The sequence below is a fragment of the Marmota monax genome, unplaced genomic scaffold (genome assembly GCF_021218885.2).
Source record: "Marmota monax isolate L192 unplaced genomic scaffold, Marmota_monax_Labrador192_F-V1.1 WCK01_AAM20220418_F8-fsc02210, whole genome shotgun sequence".
Taxonomy (NCBI): Eukaryota; Metazoa; Chordata; class Mammalia; order Rodentia; family Sciuridae; genus Marmota; species Marmota monax.
The window spans coordinates 1-20,921 of NW_026692033.1; the positions used below are offsets into that span (position 1 = coordinate 1).

The following is a 20,921-nucleotide window of genomic DNA, read 5'->3' on the forward strand; positions in this document are numbered from 1 at the left end:
TGCAGGGAAATGGATGGCATTAGAGCAGATTATGCTAAGTGAAGCTAGCCAATCCCTAAAAAACAAATGCCAAATGTCTTCTTTGATATAAGGAGAGTAACTAAGAACAGAGTAGGGACGTAGAGCATGAGAAGAAGATTAACATTAAACAGGGATGAGAGGTGGGAGGGAAAGGGAGAGAGAAGGGAAATTGCATGGAAATGGAAGGAGACCCTCAGGGTTATACAAAATTACATACAAGAGGAAGTGAGGGGAAGGGGAAAAATAATACAAGGGGGACAAATGAATGACAGTAGAGGGGGTAGAGAGAGAAGAGGGGAGGGGAAGGGAGGGGGGATAGTAGAGGATAGGAAAGGCAGCAGAATACAACAGACACTAGTATGGCAATATGTAAATCAATGGATGTGTAACTGATGTGAATCTGCAATCTGTATACTGGGTAAAAATGGGAGTTCATAACCCACTTGAATCAAAGTGTGAAATATCAAGAACTATGTAATGTTTTGAACAACTAACAATAAAAAAAGGCATTTGAGACCACAAAAGACGGGGAAGAGTGACAGGAAGTGAGACAGAACTAACAAAATCACAGCACTGTGACATTTCAGGGACAATCGACCTCCGCTTAGGAGGAGGACATCAGCAGGAAGTTTTTTTTTTTTTTTTTTTTTTTAGTTGTCAATAGACCTTTAGTTTATCTATTTATATGCTGTGCTGAGGATCGACCCCCAGTGCCTCACTCATGCTAGGCAAATGCGCTACTACTGAGCCCCAGGCTCTGCCCTGAGTATGAACCCAGTGTCCTCAGGACCAAGGCTTCAGTTCTCCAGAACCACATTCCCAGAGGTCCTGGAGTTCCCAGAGCATGAGAACTCTTGACAGAGAGTGTGGACCTGGCTTCTCCTGCCTTGGAAATGAACGGCCACCGTGCCCACCTGTGTTGGTGACGCTGTACTCCTTGCTCTTCTTTCTGGTTTGGTAGATGATGCACACCCACACCAGCGACTTCAGAACGATGCTGCACACCACGGCGATGGTGAAGATGCCCATGGTGGTCCCGTCCTTCCTGCAGCCAGGTGTGGGCAAGATGCTCAGCTGGCTGTGAGCGTGCTCCCTGTCCAGCATGTTGGACATCTCGCAGGTGTACTGGCCCGCGTCCTCCACCACCACGTTCTGGACCACCAGCAGCTGGTTGCCGGGGGTGAAGTGGTGCCTATAGGTGAGGCTCAGGGGGTGGTTCCCCTTGAGCCAGGTGATGTGGGGGGAGGGGCTGCCGGTCGCTTTGCACTGGAGGGCCACCGTCTCCCCCACAGACACCACGAGGTCTTCCAAGGGTAACACCAAGGACGGGGTCTCTGCAAGAGATCAAGAGACGGCACGCTCACTCTGGGGCCTCAGTGCTGTGGGTCTGCTTGGTTCTCTAAACATGGCACAATCCCACCTGAGGGCTTCTGTCAGAGTGGCAAGCTTTTCAGAAGATGGCTGATCTCTGGTAATAAAAGTTCCTGTTCCCAAACTGTCCTGTGTCCTTGTTCTTGACTAAGACCACATCCCTCCTGCATGTTCTTTGGTCACCAGTTGCTCAAGGCTCTGGCACTGCACTGGCCTTTAGTCTTTTTAAAGATATAGGAGTCAGGGTGGTGGGGCATGCCTGTAATCCCAGCAGCTCAGGAGGCTGGGGCAGGAGGATTGCAAGTTCAAAACCAGCCTCAGCAATTTAGCAAGGCCCTAAGCAACTCAGCGAGACCCTGTCTCTAAATACAAAATAGGGCTGGGGATGGGGCTCAGTGGTTGAGTGCCCCTGGGTTCAATCCCCAGGACCCAAAACAATTTCTTTTAAAAAAAGAGGAAAAAATCCTAAAAGCAGCCCCAAATTTCAAACAGTAGCAACACCTTCCTGTAACCCCCAGGGTCCACAGAGCAACTCCGCAGGCCTTCCCCTCAGTATCATTTCAGACCCCTACACATGAATGCACACACACACCCCCCAGAGTACACCAATGGTCGAACCTAAGACATTCAGGGTGGCATTCGCTGACACAGAGCCTGCCGAGTTCTGGGTGGTGCAACTGTAAATGCCCATGTCATCTATTTTCGCATTAGTGATGAAAAACACGTCATCGTCTTCTGGCATGACATGCATGCAGTGCTCCCGAGCCACAGGGAAGTATGTGCCTCCGTCCTTCTGCCAGGCAATCTGGGGGTTGGGGTGGCCGGTGGCCGCACACTCAAGGGGAGCCATGGTGCCTGTCCTGATGGTGATGTCTCTTGGCATTTTGGTAAATGATGGCAGCACTGGAAAACACACAAAGGGGGAGGTCAGGGGACAGCTGGCTGCAAATGCAGGGAACACCTCTGGGGCAGAGACCCCCCAGTGTGCGAGGGCCACCGCTCCATACCTCCACGCCTTGTGCCACCACCAGCCCAGGACTGCTGCAGCCACCTCAATCAGGAGCAGTAAGCTTCCCAGAGAAAGTGCCAGCCTCTCCCCACCACGGCCTGGCACTTCCTCTACCTGTCCACTCCAGCTGGGGATGAAGTCTCAGGCTATGGCTGACATTCTGCCTACTGCACCTCATAGGTAATGGGTCACAAAGGTGGGACCCTGGGAGTCGGGGCCTGAGGCTCGCCTGCCTTCACAAGGCACCAGAACAGAGCCTGGGAAGCAGAAATACCTGCTCACCAAGCTGCAATCACAGAGGGAAGGTCCATGCCCCCCCCAGGGCAGCCTGAGGGCCACGCTGCTGAGCACACATAGGCAGAAGCACTGGGCTCACTGGCTCAGGCTCAGCAAGCAGTGGGACGCCAGAGTCAGTGTCCAGCTGCACAGCAGGCATCACCATGCTTCCTGTCCAAGCTGCTCTGGTCAGCCAGGCACCATGGCACTCGCCTGTTATCCCAATGGCTCAGGAGCCTGAGGCAGGAGGATCGTGTTCAAAGCCAGCCTCAGCAACTTAGCGAGGCCCTAAGCAACTCAGTGAGACTCTGTCTAAATAAAATATAGGAAAGGGCTGGGATGTGGGTAAGCACCCCGGGACCTCATTTACCTGGTGTAAATAACAAATGCCCTGGCAGAGAGTCACTTAGTTGCCTGAGTCTTGAGGTGGCAGTGAGGCCTCTTAGAATACGCCAAGACAACCTGAGTGTGGTCAAGTTTGTTCTGTGGTCTGCGGAGGTGACTGAGTGCAGCCCGCCGGCACTTCTGATGACATGCGAGCCAACTCTGTCACTGGCACTTTAATGATCAGAAAAATCTCCCTGGGTTCTCAGGGTGCGGGGAGGTGCCCACTCACACTCCTCCTGTCCCCCTCCAAAAATAGCAGCCCTTAAGAGAGCAGCTCTGACAAGCTGGTTTCTGAGTACAGGACCTTGTCTCACCCTCCCCCACATCTGCCCTGCTCTCTGCTGTCTTGAGAGGTGGGGACCTGCCCCTGCCCAGGCTGGCCTGTGCTTCCACAGCTGTGCCACCCACTCAAGGGCACAGCTTCCCCAGGGTCTGGGATGTGGGACCTAGAAACTGGACCGCGTAGCTCCAGAGAAGTTGAAGGCTCAGCTTTGCCGCTCACCCCGCTTCCCAACAGTCACCCAAAGCCCAGGGAGAGGGTGTTTTAACCTGCAGAACCTGCCTTGGGCAAGCCCAGGGGACAGTGTGGTCTGATCGCAGGTCTGCCTCCGTCCTCTCCGAGGTGGGCAGCCATCGGGGTGGGGTGCCTGGGAGAGACCAACAGGGGCACCTACCATTCACCATGAGCTGGGCCTTGTTAGAGTAGGTGGAGCCAAAATGGTTGGTGATGATACACTGGTAGCGGCCCTCATGGCCAAAGGTGACCCTGTGGAGGTGCAGGATGGTGGTATACTCCATTACTTCCCCGTCCTGCTTGTGCACTTAGGAGAAGTTCTCCATGTTGACGTTGGCCAGAACCTCATTGTCCTTCGTCCAGACAAAAGACATGGGGGAGCTGCTGCTGCTGGCTGCTGAGCACGTGAACCGGATGTCCTTGCCCACCACGGCTGTTGTTGTCTCTGGCTGGGTGATGATCTGTGGCTTTGGGAAGCCATCTGGGGAGAGAAGGGCCACTGTGAGGAGACAGGGACCAGCTGCTGTCACACTCACACAAAACCGGGCCAGGGACACCAGGCCCCACCCAGGTGAGGCAGTGAGCACAACCCTGGACTAGAAATGGGCCACCAGCGCTCGGTCACCCATCCCTCCGGAAGCTTCCTGGAGACCCACACCCATTCCACCTGTTGACACGGCCACACAAGAGGTGCCACTTGTCATGGCCACACGAAGGACTCTGGCACAGTGGCTTCCAGAATGTTGGGACTCCCAAAAATCTGAACTCCCTTAAAATGATGAAAGTACTGCAAAAATGGTCAAAATCAATGGTTTCGATTTCTGGAAAATGAAACACAATGATCCACAGGGTGGGGACTCAAGAAAATGGAGGCCTCTTAGAAAGAGATAGGAGCTCTCTGGTGTTGTGAGTTACCCAAGTCCCACCTGCCTCCACTCCACTCTGTGACAGCCTTGAGACTCAGAAGCTAGCACCCATTGAGGGGGCAGGCGGAGCTCCCCCCAAAACCCCATCAAAGCAGTGTCACTGTGTGACCTGTCAGGCCAAGACCTGGAAATCCCCACTCATGAAGAAGGCTCACCACAGGAAGCCCTGTCCCCAGGCATCTGATGAAAATAGTGGCCACTGTGTAACCATGCCACTGTCCAAGGTGACTGTGCCTGTCGGTGTGAACAGGACAGTGGTCAAGAAACTGAAGGAAAGTCAGGCAGAGGAGATGCCAGCAGCAGGCCCTGTGAGGTCCACCAGAGTCCTGGGAATCAGGAAGGGCACACCCACGTGTAGGGTGGACACACACCCTGGAAAGACCTTGGGGGAGCCCTCGTTTCTTGCCTGGGCTGAGATGGCAGACACGCACAAGCAGGAAGTGAGAGCACATGCCAGCACATACATACACGGCCTCGGTGAAGGACACAGGATTTGCTGATGGGGGTGACTTAAGGACTTCTGTGTCCAACTATTGGCTACACACTAGCAAGCCAAGCAGGAACTCAAGGGGTTGTACAGACCAGGCTCCATAACACTCATCTAGGAGAGGCCCTAAAGGAACGGTGACGGGTCAGCAAGCCCTGGAGGAGGACAGGACGATCTGACTCTGGACTTGCCATGTCATTTTACTTTATTTTATTTTTTTGGTACTGGGGATGGAACCCACAGTCACTTGACCACGGAGCCCCATCCCCAGCCCTATTTTGTAACTTATTTAGAGACAAGGTGTCACTGAGTTGCTGAGGACCTCCGCTAAGTTGCTGAGGCTGGCTTTGAACTCGAGATCCTCCTGCATCGGCCTCCTGAGCAGCTAGGATGGAGCCTGTGCTACCACACCCAGCATATTATTTTATCTTAAATGTCCAATTTTCAACAACCAATTGTGAAACAGGAAAAAAAAATCAATACAAACTGTCCCTGAGGAAATTGAGATCTTGGACTTATTAAACAACATCAGCTATTATAAAAATACTTGAAAAACTAAAATTTTGTCTAAGAGAATTAAAGCATGAGAACACTTTCTTACCCAAGAGAAATGATTAATGAACAGAAACTATGAAAATGAACCACATACAAACCATGGCATTTACAAGTATAGTAACTGAAATTATACCCTAGGGCGGATATAGCTCCATTGGAAGAGTGCTTGCCTTGCATGCACAAGGCCCTGGGTTCAATCCCCAGAACCAAACCAAAACAAAACAAAATCTACCCTAGGGCTAGGGCTGTATCTCCCTGATAGAGCACTTGCCTAGGATGGGTGAGGCCCTGGATTCAAATCCAGGACTACATTAAAAAAAAAAAACCTAAGTAAAATAAACGTATTGTGTGCATCTACAACTAAAAATATTAAAAAAAAATTCCACCCTAGAGGGCTCAGTAGCAGAACTGAGCTTGCAGATGAGTCAGTGAACTTGAGACAGGTCAACAGAGATATCTAGTCTGAGAATCAAAGAGAATGAAGAAAATACACAGAACTTCAGAGATCTGTGCAAGAGCATCCAGCATGACAACATACAGATCATGCGAGTCCAAACACAGGACACAAGGAGGAGGGAGAGTATGTTTGAGGCCCTGATGCATCCAAACTTATAAATGGGATGGAAAATATGCACCCACATATCTGAAAAATTTAATTAACTCTAAGGAAAATTCATTCAAAAGGCCTAGGTTCATCATAGTCAAGTGTCAAATGCCAAAGACAAAGCATCTTCAAAACAGCACAAGAAAAACAACTTATCACGTACAGGGGATGCTCAAAAAATATTTGTAGCTTATTTCTTATTCAAAACCAGGAAGGTCAAGAGGGAGAAATATTCAAAGTATTTAAAAAGTCTGGAAATCTCAGGTACAGCAAAATTATCTTTCAAAAATAAAGATGAAATTAAAACATTCCCAGATTTTTAAAAAAATATCCAAACTGAGAGAATTTACTGCTACCAGACACGTTCTACAGGAAATATTTGTGGTGGTGCACCGCTGTAATCCCAGCGGCTCAGGAGGCTGAGGCAGGAGGATCATTAGTTCAAAGCCAGCCTCAGCAAAAGTGAAGCCCTAAGCAACTCAGTGAGACCCTGTCTCTAAATAAAATACAAATTAAGGCTGGGGATGTGGCTCAGTGGTTAAGTGCCCCTGAGTTCAATCCCTAGTACCCCCCCCCCAGCAAAACAAAACACTAAATGAATTAAATACTCTGATCAAAAGGCAAGGAGAACCATAATGGATAAAAAAACAATGACCCAGTATACACTACCTACAAGAGGCAGTTTAGATCCCAAGACAATTAAACAATCACCAAATATGAGACAAAATATTTTATCATGCAAATGGGTCAATCCATCAGGAAGACATAAAAATTATAAATATATGCACCTAACAGAGCTTTACAAAATGTAGAGCACAACCTGTCAGAACTGAAGAGAAGGACAGACAATGTAACAATAATACTCTTATTTCCAATGAAAAGCTAGGCAGAAAAACTAGGCAGATGGACAAGGAGAAAGAAGACTTGAACAACAGTATAAACCAACTAGTTCTAATATACACCCATGGAACTCTCCACTGAACCACATCAGAATATTCTTTTAAAATGTACACAGAACAATCTCTAAGATAAGTCAATATTTTAGGTCAAAACATAGGTCCAATAAGTTTAAAAAGATGGAAATCACACAAAGTATCTTTTTTGATGACAATGGAATGACTTTTAAATCCACAGTGAAGAGAGTATTTGGAAAGCAACTTGTGGAAATTAAGCAGTGCACTTCCGCATAGCAGAGAAGAAGTCACAGGGACGCTGGAAGATGCTCTGAGTTGAATGAAAACGATGTGTTTAGTTTTCAAGTCTCGGAAGCTACGCCTAAAATGGTGCTCGTGGACTTATTGTTGGAAATGCCTGTATTAAAGAACTTTAGGACTAATAATCCAGTTTTTTAACCCAGAAAAAGAAGAATAAACTACACCCACCACAAGCAGGAAAAAGAAATTAATCATGATTTGAACAGAAATGAAAGAACGGGGACAGGAAAATGAGAAAATCACTGCAAAGCAAAAATTGGTTATTTGAAAATATCAACAAAATTGAAAAAACCTTTAGCTCAACTAGTAGGCAGGAAGGAAAAACAGAAGGTACAAAAAAAGGGCACCCCACTACTGACCTTCTTCCAGCCAAAGGAAAACAGGGAACATTCTAACAACTGTACCCAGCTAACCAGACCACCTGGCTGAAATGACAATCTCCTAAAACTGACTCAAGGAGAAACAAATTCTGGCTCAACACTAAGGAGACACTTTAGAATTTAAGAATTTTTAAATGTAGAATTAAAAAATTCCTATAAAGAAAAGCTCAGACTCAAGTGAATTCTACCAAACATTTAGAGAGAGAACCAATCCAAAACTTCCAAAGCATTTTTTTCCTCTTTCTTTTTTTGTACAAGTAGATGTAAAGAGAATATCTTCCAACTAATTTTATACAACTATTACTCTTAACAACAAACACCTAAGAAAAACATCACACACACACACCAACAACAACCTAGAGAACAATGACTTTTATAAGTATATATGCAAAAACTTCAGCAAAAATCCCAGCAAACTGAAATGTACAGCACCTAAAAAGAATCACATACTATAATCAAGTTAGGTTGATCCCAGGAAAGCAAGGTTTACCATTCAAAAATCAATGTACTAGACCATTATCAATAAAATAAAACAATCATCTCAGAAACACACACACATAGAATATACACAAGACAGAATCCAATAGCTTTTCATAATAAAAAATATTCAAAAAATTAGGGATAAGAAAGGAACTTATTCAACCTCATAAAGGTCATCTTTGAAAAATCCACAGTTAATATCACAATTAGCTGGGCTCAGTGGTGTGCACCTGTATTCCCAGCAGCTTGGGAGGCTGAGGCAGGATTAAAGCCAGCCTCAGCAATGGCAAGGCACTAAGCAAGTCAGTGAGACCCTGTCTCTAAATAAAATACAAAATAGGGCTGGGGATGTGGCTCAGTGGTTAAGCACCCCTGGGTTCAATCCCTGGTACCTGCCCCCCCAAAAAATTATTGTAAATGGAATTCTTTTCTTGTTTGTTTGTTTAGTGCCTTGCAATAGCTGAGGGTGGCTTTGAACTCACAATCCTCCTGACTAAGCCTCCCAAGCTGCTGGAATTATAGGCATGCACCACTGCACCTGGCCCTAAAACTATTTCTAAAAAAAATTTTGCACAACTGTCTAGAAACTGAAAAACCACCACCACAATTCACAGACTAGGAAATGGTATTTACAAATCATAGACCCGATGAGGTCTAATATTCTGAATATTCTAATATTCAGAATTGACAACTCATAACAAATATAGAATTCTGAATGTGCTAATATTCAGAATTGATAACTCATAACAAAATAGAGAAATGAATAAATGACTTGAGTAGCTATTTTTCCAAAGAAGCTATGCACGATCCAATAAGCATCTAGAAAATTGTTCAACATCATGAGTCATTTTGGAAATGTTAAGACTACCATGAGATTCTACTTTGTTCCCACTAGCAAAATCTAAAATAAAAAAGATAGCAAGTGTCCGTGAGCATGAGGAGAAACCAGAATCCCATACATTGCCAGCAGGTGTGTAAAATCCTGAAGCCACTTTGAAAAAACAGTTTGACAGTTCTTCGGTCACACCTAGAGCTACCACAGGACCCAAAGATTCCATTCCCAGGTGCAATCCCAAGAGAATTCACATAACTAGTGCATGAATGTTCACACCAACATTAATCATAAAATCCCCAATGTAAGCACCATCAAATATCGGCCATCTGATGCATGGATGAAACAAAACGTATATCCATACAGCAGGATGTCACTCAGTCACAGAAAAGGAACTGATGCTTTAAAACTATGCTCAGGGGCTGGGGCTAGGGCTGGGGCTCAGGGTAGAGCACTCACCTAGCAGTGTGAGGCGCTGGGTTTGATCCTCAGCACCACATTAAAAATAAACAAATAAAATAAAGGTGTTGTGCCCAATTATACCTGAAAAAATATTAAAAATAAAACAAAACTATGCTCAGGGGAGGGGGCAGCTCAGGCCCCAGATCCAATCCCCCCACTGGGGGAGAAGACCCGGCAAAGTGAGAAAAGGAGAGTTCCTTAGGCCACACGCCGTCCACTGGCACTCATGTTAACTGTCCAGAGCAGGCAAGTCACACACACCCGTGGACTAGTGACCGCCATGGATGGGGGCCAGGAGAAGAGGGAATGCCTGCTAAGGCGTGGGGTTGTGGTTTCTTTCAGAAGTGATGAAAATGTTATAAATCAGCGATGACACAAATTTTGAAGACTCTAAATCCAAAGTTCACGTTTTAAAGAGACACATTTTTATGACATGTAAAAATTATATTTATAATACACACACACATACACACACACACACAGCTTTACTGAGCAATAATTCACATACACTTCAGCTCGCCCATTTCAAGCTCACAACTGAATGGCCTGTGGTGCATTCATGCGTAGGTGTCGTCATGACCACAGTCAATTTTAAGATATCTTTGTCACCTCATGGAGAAGCACTTTGTAGCTACTCCCCTTCTCCCTCCATCTCTCCCCATGCTGGAGCACCTCCTAGGGCACTTCCTACTACAGATCTCCCTGTCCTGGGACTTCCCTGTGACTGGGTCATAGAATCTGCGTTCCTTTGTCACTGACCACTTTCCATTAGTTTATCATTTTCAAAGTTCATCCAGGCTGTGGGAGGGACAGGACAGGTGGCATTTTATGGCCTGATAATCCTCCAATGTTTAGCTATGCCACCTTCCTCTATTCATTCATCAACTGGTGGGCACTTGGGTGCACATTTTTCAGCTATTATAAATAACGCTGCTGTGAACACACATGTGGAGAGGTTTCCGTGAGATGTGCATTTGTCCCAGGAGAGGAACTGATCGTAACTGTTTAAATGAGGAACTTCTAAGGCTGCCTTCCAAAGGAACTGCCCATCTTGTACTGTCCCCCAGCAGTGGGGGGACGAGGGGGTTTCAGGTGTGTCCCCTCATTTGCCAGCACTGGCTCCTACCTGGCTCTACCTGCCATCTTAGAGGGTGTGAGCTGGTCGTGCTTTCATTTTTTTTTTTTTTTTTTAAAGGCATGGGAGAGCGCACAGAGCTGGAACTTTGATCTCCTCCCAAGTGTTTTCGTGATTCCCATTAACACCAGATGGTTGGGGTTTTGATGGAGCGGGGGTGGGGGGAAGCCTGAACTGAATCAAGGGGGTGGGCCTGAGAGGTGAAATCAACAACCACTCTAATCCAGAGTCTGCCAGTGCCTGAGGTTAGAGGGTGCCGCAGAAGTCATCCCTGGAAGTCCTCCCTGGATGGTCCAAGGGAAAGGCTGCCTTGTGGCAGGAGCGGGAGGAAGTGGCAGACAGCCTCACTCCAGGGAGCTGTGGAAAGAGATTAATGGTCCAGGGCTGCCTGAGCAATGGGCAAGGAACCACGGACCGCACAGCCATTCCGTGCCTAGGGAGCCGGAACTGGGCACAGCCTGGGATCCCACTGCAGAAGACCCCTAAGAAGGACCAGCAGAGTCTGGAGGTCTGCTACCGTGTTCTCCATACTTACTTCTCCCTGGTCTGAACCAGGCAGGAGGGTGGCCAGCAGGCCACACTAAGCAGAGGTTTGTCCCAGGGGGGTGAAGTGTGAACTCGTGGACAGAGGACATTCCTCTTTCACTCCCAGCAGGGAAATGGCTACTGTCAGAGCCAAAAGTATGTCACAGATGTGGATTAGCAGAACCCCTGTACTGCTAGGTGGGCTTCCGGTTAGGACTGTCCCAGCCAGGATCTGGCAGCAGGAGAGATGTGCAACTGCCCAGCAGGGCCTGACGGGTGTGTTATTCTGTCCTCTCTCCTGCTCCAAGCAAACGCCAGGAACAACTCAAAATCCATCTCAATCTTTGCCTCTGTGTTCGTGGCCGAGAGGCTGTGTCATTCCTGTCTGGGCTAGCCTGTGTGTGTGTGTGTGTGTGTGTGTGTGTGTTTGCAGCTGTTCAGCATTTTCTGTACTCTCTGCAACCAAACTTGGATCCTGAGCACTTCTAGTAAAAAAAAAAAAAGATGACATTTTAACAACCAGTAGGAAGGAGGCATCTCTAGCTACCCCTGCAGATTTCAGGAGTTTGGAGAAACCGCCAGAGTGCAGGTGAACCTGGAGGGACTGTTTTTACTAGAGCGAATGTTCTCCCCAAACCCATCCTTCCTGCAGTGAAACATCATATGGTGCATCAATTCCCAGCAACACCAGGGCACCAGATCTCTCCTGAAACACTGGAAACATCTTCCTGTGACTGATTATTCTGAGTATCACCGAGCCCCTGCACGCTGCCCTCTGATTAAACACACATACTACAAGCGTCACAGGATGTACCTCGTGGTAAATGCCATGTGTGGTTTCAGCGGGAAGTAAACTGCATCCAGGGGCCGATCTGCAGCCGTGGGCTGGGGTTTCCTGGGATCACAGCAATGACTCCCACAAGCAGGAGGCCCACCTGGCCTCTTTGCCCTTCATGGAAAAAAAAAATCTCCAACGAGGTCTTACCACACACAAATCTCTCTGGTGGTACTGAGAAAATGCTCTGGCCCTTCAGTGACTCTGGTTGGGCACAAGTGGCTGTTACAAAGGCCTGCAGTGTTGTGCTTTCAAGCCATGGAGGCAGCCACTTGAGCTGGCAGTCACACAGGAAGCTGTCACTGCTGATGTGGCTGAAAGAAAGAAAAAGACACTGAGCTGGGACTGAGTCGGAACAGTGCAGCTTTAACAGCTGAGGACATTCATCGCCACCCACAGAGCTGACTGGAAGATGCCTTCCCCACAGTTTGTTCCTCTCTGTTGGAGGAACAGCACCTAGAAGCTACCTGGAGATTCGCACCAAATGCAGCTTCTGACGGAGTCTGTCAGGGTGGAGCCCAACTCTGCCCTCCTACCGAGCTCCAGGGGGGAGCTGAGACCCCTGGTCCAGAGGCTGCACTTGGCCCTTGTTCTCAGACTCTGCTTCTGTTACCTTGGGGACACCTTCTCACCTTTTCCTGACCTTGGATACACCTTACAGTGGCAAGAGCACTTTCCTGATAAATTCCAAACACAGTCCCCAACCCTGGGACTTTGATCTCAACTCTGCAACAAGTTCTAATATGTCTTCTTTTTTCTTTTATGGCTGCTACTTTTTGACTGGCCAAGCTGGGTTCAAGGATTGAACCCAGAGGCACTTAACCACCGAGCACATCCCCAGCCCTTTTTATTTTTTTATTTAAAGACAGGGTCTCGCTGAGTTGCTCAGGGCCTCGCTAAGTTGCTGAGGCTGGCTTTGAACTCGTGATCCTCCTGCCTCAGCCTCCTGAGCTGCTGGGATTGCAGGCGAGCACCACAACACTTGGCAAAGCTGCATGTTTTCTTACTTCTGAATGTCAGCCTCCCAGCCACACGTTCCACCTGCCTGCCCCTCTCTCTACAGGAGCATCGCTCAGGAGGTCGGGAGAATGCAGTCCTGCTCCCTAAATAGTGCTCATTAGTTAACTGCCCCTGCCCAGGGAGCAGGAGAACGTTCAACTTGGGTTTTGTGAGCCTCCAACCAAAACAGAGAATATTTTCTTTTTCATTTCTCAGCAACTGAGGATAAGCTTTTCAAACAGAAATCAGAATGGCCATCGGAGTGGACATTCCTTCCTGAGGAGTCACACACCAAGATAAGTCACCTGGAGACTCTAGCTGCCCTGGTCCTTGGAGAGCCCAGGCTTGAGCTGAAGAGCAGTGGCCAACCTATGAGAAGGGCAGACACAAAGACACGTGGCTTCCCTGTCATGTCCCTGACACTCAGTGACAGAAAGGGGCACAGTAAGCCTAGGAAATCCACACATGTGGTTCTGGTCATTAGGCCAGACTGTTTTTCCAGCTGCTGCATCCCTCAGACCAACAAAGCAACCATGGGGACCGGCTTTCTGTTCTCTTTCACTCTGAATGTGGTTTTGTTTGTTTGTTAGTTACTGGGGTTTGAACTCAGGGACTCTGGACCACTGAGCAACATCCCCAAGCCCTAGTTTGTATTTTATTTAGAGACAGGGTCTCACTGAGTTGCTTAGGGCCTCACTAAGTTGATGAGGCTGGCTTTGAACTCACAATCCTCCTGTCTCAGCCCCCAAGGACTTCCAATGAGCAAAGAAAGTGTCAAACTAGCAATCAGCAAGGAAGAGGGAACAACCCGTTTCCTCATCATTCCCAGAGGTAAGGTCAGAAGGTACTTCTCTGAAAACTGAAATGATTTATCTTAAAGCCATTATAATAGGGAGGCCAGGCCCAGGGCAGACCATAGAGTAGGCCTGAGGCTTTGAATTGTATTTATCAGGCAGCTGACTTTCTGCGTCCTGCTAAGGAGTAACTCTAGGGGTGGGAGGGCAGCCGATGAACAGAAATGGCCCACCTCACTCCTGTGCAGGGAGGAGAGTATCCCAGGCACAGCTCCTGTGACTGCCTCACTGCACCAGGACCTCACCTTCCTGGTGAAGAGCAAGCAGGAACTCCCACTATCAGAATCTCCTCAGGCTCAACCTCCAGGGGCACTCCTGCAGTTCCCAAAGGCACTGCGATGGAAAGCCTGCAGGCAGAGCCTGGGCCAGGGCCCAGGACAGCCTGGTCACACCACCCCATAAGACAAAGGCCAGGCTGACTAGAAAGAGGGGACTGTGAGCCCAGCCTCCGCTGACTCCTGCCCGTCTTCAGCACTCAGGCAAAGCTCAGCCTCTGCAGCTGCCAACAGACACGCCCCCCCCCTCCTGCTCCCTTTTCCAGCCACCCCAATACTTCGCTGGCTAAGAGTGTGCATTTTCATGACTCCAACTCGAAGTGTGTTTCTAATTATCCCTTGTGGAAATTTACCCAGAGGGCCACAAAGTGCACAGCACAACCTGCCTTGTGCCATTGGGAAGAAAACATGGGAATTAACCCTCTGGGCCCTCCAGAGGACTGGGCCCAGGCCAGCCCCAGCTGGGTCCATGCAGCGACTGATGGGAACCCAGGTGGGGACCAAGGCTCAGTGCCAGAGCCAGACAGTGTGGGTTTTTTTTTTTTTTTCTTTGTGAGGTGGGGGTGGGGATGGGTTGCCCAAGCTTCTAAAGGGTTCAGTTCTTCTCCACTAGTCAACAGTCTCCGAAGAACCTAAAAGAAGAATCTTTCTCCTTTCTCCCTTCTTTCTCCCCAGATACCCTTTTCCCATTTAATCAGATCTTTTGGACTCCTGACTCATTTGGAAGTTTCATGGAGAGAAAAGTTGTTACTAACTGCACAGATCATGCTCATCCCAGGAGATCTGGATTTTTTTTTCTGGTACTGGGGATTAAACTCAGGGGTGCTTAACCACTGAGCCTCATCCCTAGCCCTTTTTATTTTTTATTTAGAGACAGGATCTCGCTGAGTTGCTTATGGCCTCACTAAGCTGCTGAGGCTGGCTTTGAACTCGTGATCCTCCTGCCTCAGCCTCCTGAGCCCAGGGATTTTTTATAACCAACATTCCCCTCTACTTGCTTTTTCAGTATCCAGACCTACATCCAGTGCAGAATAATTTGTCAAGAAGAGGAACTTGGGAAATCTGTTCTTCAGAATCTGTCTCACCCAGATGGACAACAGAAGAGTAGCCATGGTTGGAAGTAGGGAAGAAGCCCAGAAGGCTCCCTCCCTGTGTGGCTCTCCACAAAGCCACATGGCCCCAATGAGCCTGCTGTGAGGTCCCATTTGGAGGTTCTTGACCCTCATTGGCAAGAGCACCCTTAAGTTCCTCAGCACAAGCTCTTCATGGGACAAGTGCTCGAGCACCCCCTCTTCTCAGAGGAATGTTGCCTGCCCTCTTGGGCTCTTAGCCACGGGGATTGGGCCTTTTCCCCATTCCTACCCTCCCTGCCCCAATCAAGGGTCCACCTGGAGTGGCCTCAGGAATGGGATTAGGTCAGGGCACAAAGATGACCACCCTCTGGCATCTGGCATCTCGTAGGTACATCTCAGAACACTCACTCAGTGAGACCTGCAGGGGACTGACATTACAGATGGAACTTACTGGCCACAGAATCAGTGGCGTGTGGCAATGGGAAAGGAGGCGAGGCCATCGCTCTGCCTGGGCCATGATAGTGGGGAGCTCCTCTAGCCCCAGTCAGTCACGTGGCACCCCACCTCTGAGCATCCATCAGTGCCCCTGCTGCTCGAACCCACCCGGCTCCTTCAAGAAGCCCTTCTCCATGTGGGCTTTTCCCTTTAAGCAAACCCAAGTGAGGAGAACGTGTCCCTGGGGTAACTAAAGGGGTGATCACCCTCTTTTTAGAAAAGAATATACTTGACATTATACAAAACAGCTGTTAGCACACCACAGCCTGCAGGCTGCTGCTGCTGTGCAGTACAAATTCAATGGCACACAGCCACACCTGTTCCCTTATGTACTATTTATGGCTGCTTTATGCTTTAACAACCTTGCCAAGGAGTTTCTACACAGACCCTGTGGCCCAGAGTCCAAAATATTCATGACATCACCCTTTAAGGAAAAAGATTGTCGCTGGGTGTGTGGTGCACACCTGGGATACCAGCAACTCTGGAGGCTGAGTCAGGAGGATCTCAAGTTTGAGGCCAGAACTTGATTTGTCTGCTTGGGGCGGGGGTTGCCCTAGCTTCTGAAAAGGTTCAGTTCTTCCTTAGTAATACCCTGTCTCAAAAAGGGCTGGTGATGTGGCTCAGTGGTGGTGCACCCCTGAGTTCCATCCTCAGTCCCGCCCCGCCAAAGGAAAAAAAAAAGGTATTTTCTACCTATTGATCCCAAGTAAGCACCACTTCTTTTTGGGGGACTGGGGGTAACTGGGGATTGAAAGTGAACCCAGAGCACTTAAGCACTGAGCCACATCCCCAGCCCTTTTAATTTTTTTTATTTAGAGACAGGGTCTCACTGAGTTGCTTAGAGCCTCAATAAGTTGCTGAGGCTGGCTTTGAACTTGCAATCCTCCCGCCTCAACCTCCTGAGTTGCTGGGATGATAGGCATGCACCACCAAGCCAGCTTCCCCATAGTATTTTTTTTTTTTAAAACAGTTTAACTTGCATCTACCCATAAACGATCATAGCTATTAAAAATGTGAGCATATAGCAATTACAAGGGTTTGTTACTCTGGAAGTTCTTCCTCATATTCACAAGGGCCCCAGGAAGCCTCAGTACTTACAGTTCCTTAAGATTCCTCATCGTGATAAAGGTGTCCAGCTGCACAGACTTGATGGCATTCTCTCCCAGGTCCCTGAAACACAACACAAGGACTTGTGCCAAGAAACCCCAGGTGCCCTTCCAGCCAGCCCTGTGTCTGAGCCAGGAGACTCTGAGGTTTTCCGTGACAGCCTTGGTTTCAGGTGACCCAGAGGTGATAACTCCACAGGAGGTGGCTCTCACATGTGTTGACACAGCATGTGCGGTGACACGGGGACCCAACCTGTCTGAGGGGCAGCACAGAGGCAGGTGCAGGCCTGCTCAGCAAGTCAACTGCCACAGGCTCTCCCAGCAGAACCGGGGTTGAACTTGGTGCAAAGAGGAAACAGACTCAAGCCCACCCACTCGAGGGAGCTACCCCAGAAGGATGTGAAGGTCTCAGGGCTGGCTGGTCCCCTTACTCCCAGGGCCAGCCAGAGAAGCTCCCAGTGGGGTGGGGTATGTGTCACTCTGCTGGCTGGCCTAGTGGGGGTGGCGAGGAGACCAGGGCCCAGGGAGGAGCAGGGGCAGCAGCGACACAGGGCAGCGGAGGAAGGTATTGTCCGCACACCAGCTGCATTCATGGGGATCACACCAACTGGCCATGTGTTCTGTGATTGCCCTGGCACAGGCAAGATAAGGGCCAGCATTGAAGCAGCTGCCGCTTCTAAACAGCCTGTTTCTCAGTTTACAAAGATGCCATTCAATCCTAGCTGACTTTGCCGTGGCCGCCCTTGGCAGGCCTGGGGGTCAGGCAAGGTCTGACAAGATACGCACAGGTGCTCCAGGCCTTCCAGCCCCGAGAACGCTCTCTTAGCCACGGACTTGATCTTGTTCCCAAACAGTCCTACAGATTCCAAACATTCAGAAAGAGACAGGGTGGGGGAAAAGGGGGGAGAAAGAATGCACAGTCAGCCTGTCTAGTGAAAGGCAGGGGAAGCTGACCTGCACTGAGATCCCAGGGCGGACACACACAGTACTGCCCCTTCTGAGAGGAAACACTTTTCCCTCTATTAGAATTCAGAAGCAACTACAGGCTGAAGGTGCATGCACTCTAGGGCCTACAAAGGCCCCCTGCAGACTCCATCTCACTGTGGTCAGAACAGCGATCATTAAGAATACAACTAACAATAAGTGTTGGTGAGGATGTGGGGAAAAGGCACACTCATGCATTCCTGGTGGGGCTGCAAATTGGTGCAACCACTCTGGAAAGCAGTCTGGAGATTCCTCAGAAAACTTGGAATGGAACCATCATTTGGTCCAGGTATCCCACTCCTTGGTCTATATCCAAAGGACTTAAAATCAGCATACTACAGTGACACGGTCACATCAATGTTTACAGCAGCCCCATTCACAATAGCTAAGCTATGGAACCAACCTAAGTGTCCTTCAACAGATGAATGGATAAAGAAAATACAGTGTACATACACAATGGGATATTACTCAGCCTTAAAGAATGAAATTATGGCATTTGCAGGTAAAAAGATGGAACCAGAGACTAGTGTGTTAAATGAAATGAGTTCATCCCAAAAAACAAAGGTCAAATATTCACTCTGATTTGTGAATGCTAGCCCAAAACAAGGGTGGTTGGGGGAATAATAGAAATCCATTGCATTAGAAAAAGGGAAATGAGGGGAAGGGAGAGCATGGGAATGGGAAAGACAGTGGAATGAATGGGACAGAACTTTCCTGTGTTCATATATGAACACATGACCAGGGAAACTCCACATCATGTCCAACCACAAGAATGGGAAGTTAGACTCCATGATGATCTGACATATGTATGATATGTCAAAGTACACTCTACTGTCCTACATAACTAATACGAACAAATAAAATCCATTGGACACACACTTGTCCCACCTGGCCCTCTGTCTCCAAGGGCCCCTGAAGGGGGTTGGGGGTGAGGCAGGCAATAGCATCACAAGAGACAGGCTGGGTAGTCTCTCAGTGAGGAAAAACAGAGAAGGTAATGAAAACACATGTGGGTGTGTGGTAGCCACTTGGGGTTCACGATACTGTTTTGTCTTGTCTGCTGTCATGGTGTGCTAAGGTTTGTGCATTAGACGGGAAAGAGAAAAGCGGATCTTGGTGCACAGCTCCAGGTTGACCACTGTGCTTGGTGTTGAGTGACCACTTAAGGAGGGAACCATGCTCCTTGGATCCCCCTCTGCTTGGTTTTCTCCCAGTGTCACTAGGAGCTCTGTGGCATGGCTGTGCTGGAAGATGTGGCCACCACACTGCATTGCCCCATCTGGATGGGCTGGCCCCAGTCTGCGGGGCTCCCCTGGACAGTGTGGAGCATGCCAGCACAGAGGAGCCATGCGGAGTCCCTGCGAGGTGGCCTGGGCCTGCCTTTGGAGAGCTTGAGAGGCTGGTCTTGCTGGATCTGCCTCTGAATGGGGAGGTGAGCTACTCCTGAGATCCTTCCTAGCTCACCACTGGCCAGGCCTAAATGAAGGTATTTTCCCACAAAGAGCAGCAGAGCCCTCTGTGACCACCGGGTGGACGTTGCCCTTCCTTGTTCCAGGTTTTGAGCTCAGATAGTCCCTCAAGCCCAGCCATTGATAGTTCTTCAATCTGGCTCTTCCTGGTGCTGCTGGAGCGTTCCTTTCCCCTAGGTGACCTGTCTCTAAATAAAATACAAAATAGGGCTGGGGACATGGCTCAGTGGTCGAGTGCCCCTGAGTTCCATCACTGGTACACAAAGAAAAAAAAAAATGATTGCAGGGACAGTGTGGCAGTGGCTACCGACCTGGGGATACTCACTTCAACAGCAGGACCCAGTGTCCTGACAGGCACAATGTGCAGCTTCTGCTTGGTGACACCACACTTTAGGGTTGTCATTCCCTCAGGCACCATCCCAGGGGAACAAGACATTCAACATCAGCTATGCACACATAACACATCAGCTTGGGGTCCAATTCCCACCCAAAGCCATTGGGAGTGGAGTTCAGAGAACTCCCAGAGAGGCCTTCGGGGGGCCAGCTCTGCCCTCTTCTGCTCTCCTGCCCAGGACCCCGTCGCTCGGTCACCCCCACAGTGAATGCCGTACAAGATGCGCAGGTTCTTGAGTCCCTTGAAGGCGCCTTCAGCGATGTGGCTGATGGAGTTGTGGCTGAGGTGCAGGATGCTCAAACTGCCCAGCTTGGCCAGGCTCTTCTCATCCAGCCCCGTGAGGTTGTTGAAGGACAGGATCCTGGGGAGGTGGAGGGGCTGAGGTCATTATCAGGCTTCATGGAGTTGCTTACAACAGCCCGTGGGATCTCCGTGGGCAGGAAGTATCCCACAGTGGACGTGCAGCTAGGTCATCCACCTGGTCTAACAACGGGAATGGCCATGCAGGTCCTGGTGTGGTTAAACTGTGGGGATGGCACAAGGTCACACAATACAAAACCTCCCTGCTGGTGTCCAGGCTGGTCCTGATTCAGACCTTTCTTGGCAGAGGCCCGACACCCTGGATAGGTCCCTTGTGGATCAGATGCTGCCACTCCACGCACTGGACAGCAGAGGGCGCCATGCATCCCTGCCTGGGACAACCACTGCAGGGCCTCAGCCTCAGGCTGGAGGCTCTGGCCTGAGTGTGACCTACCCTCCCTGTGAGCAGGACAGGACACGCCCCAAATCATCCATTTAGCTTGCATGTGAGACTCCAAACCTCCTCCCAGACACCCTTGCATTTCTGACACAATCCTGGCGCTGGTCACTTGGCATATGGGTCACCTCTGGTTGAAAAATGGGAAGTTTGGGCTGGGTCAGGAAGAAGAAAAATAGTATCAATGAAGATTAATGGGTTTTTAAGGGGGGCAGCAGGCAGCCTTCTTTCCCTGCTGGAGAAATAAGTCATGGTGTCTGTCAGTCACAGGACCTGGCAGGAGACCAAAATTATATCCTCACCTGCAATTAAGGAATTTGGCTTAGGGGAGGGGCAGGAAAGCAACCCTCAGCCTGGCTCTGAGGTGACCTGAGAACACGGCAAGCTTCTAGAACTGGTCAAGGCACGCATCAGTGACCCCCGGCCCCTCTAAAGGGCACAGCAGACAGCAGTCCACAGCCAGAAAGGGGAGCAGGGCTGTCATCGAGGCAGCTCAGGAGGC

General features: G+C 49.2%; 1 protein-coding gene across 1 annotated transcript; it reads right to left on the minus strand.

Annotated features, from left to right (window-relative positions):
• Positions 1 to 51: 51 nt before the first annotated feature.
• Positions 52 to 20,046, minus strand: LOC124099173 (leucine-rich repeats and immunoglobulin-like domains protein 1; the record flags this gene model as incomplete). Its single annotated transcript, XM_046454203.2, is given in 5 exon segments — positions 52 to 1,355; positions 2,011 to 2,295; positions 3,739 to 4,059; positions 12,164 to 12,327; positions 19,880 to 20,046. Coding segments are annotated over 5 exon segments (1,488 nt in total), but the record flags the coding sequence as incomplete, so codon positions are not given.
• Between the last annotated feature and the right edge of the window lie 875 nt (positions 20,047 to 20,921).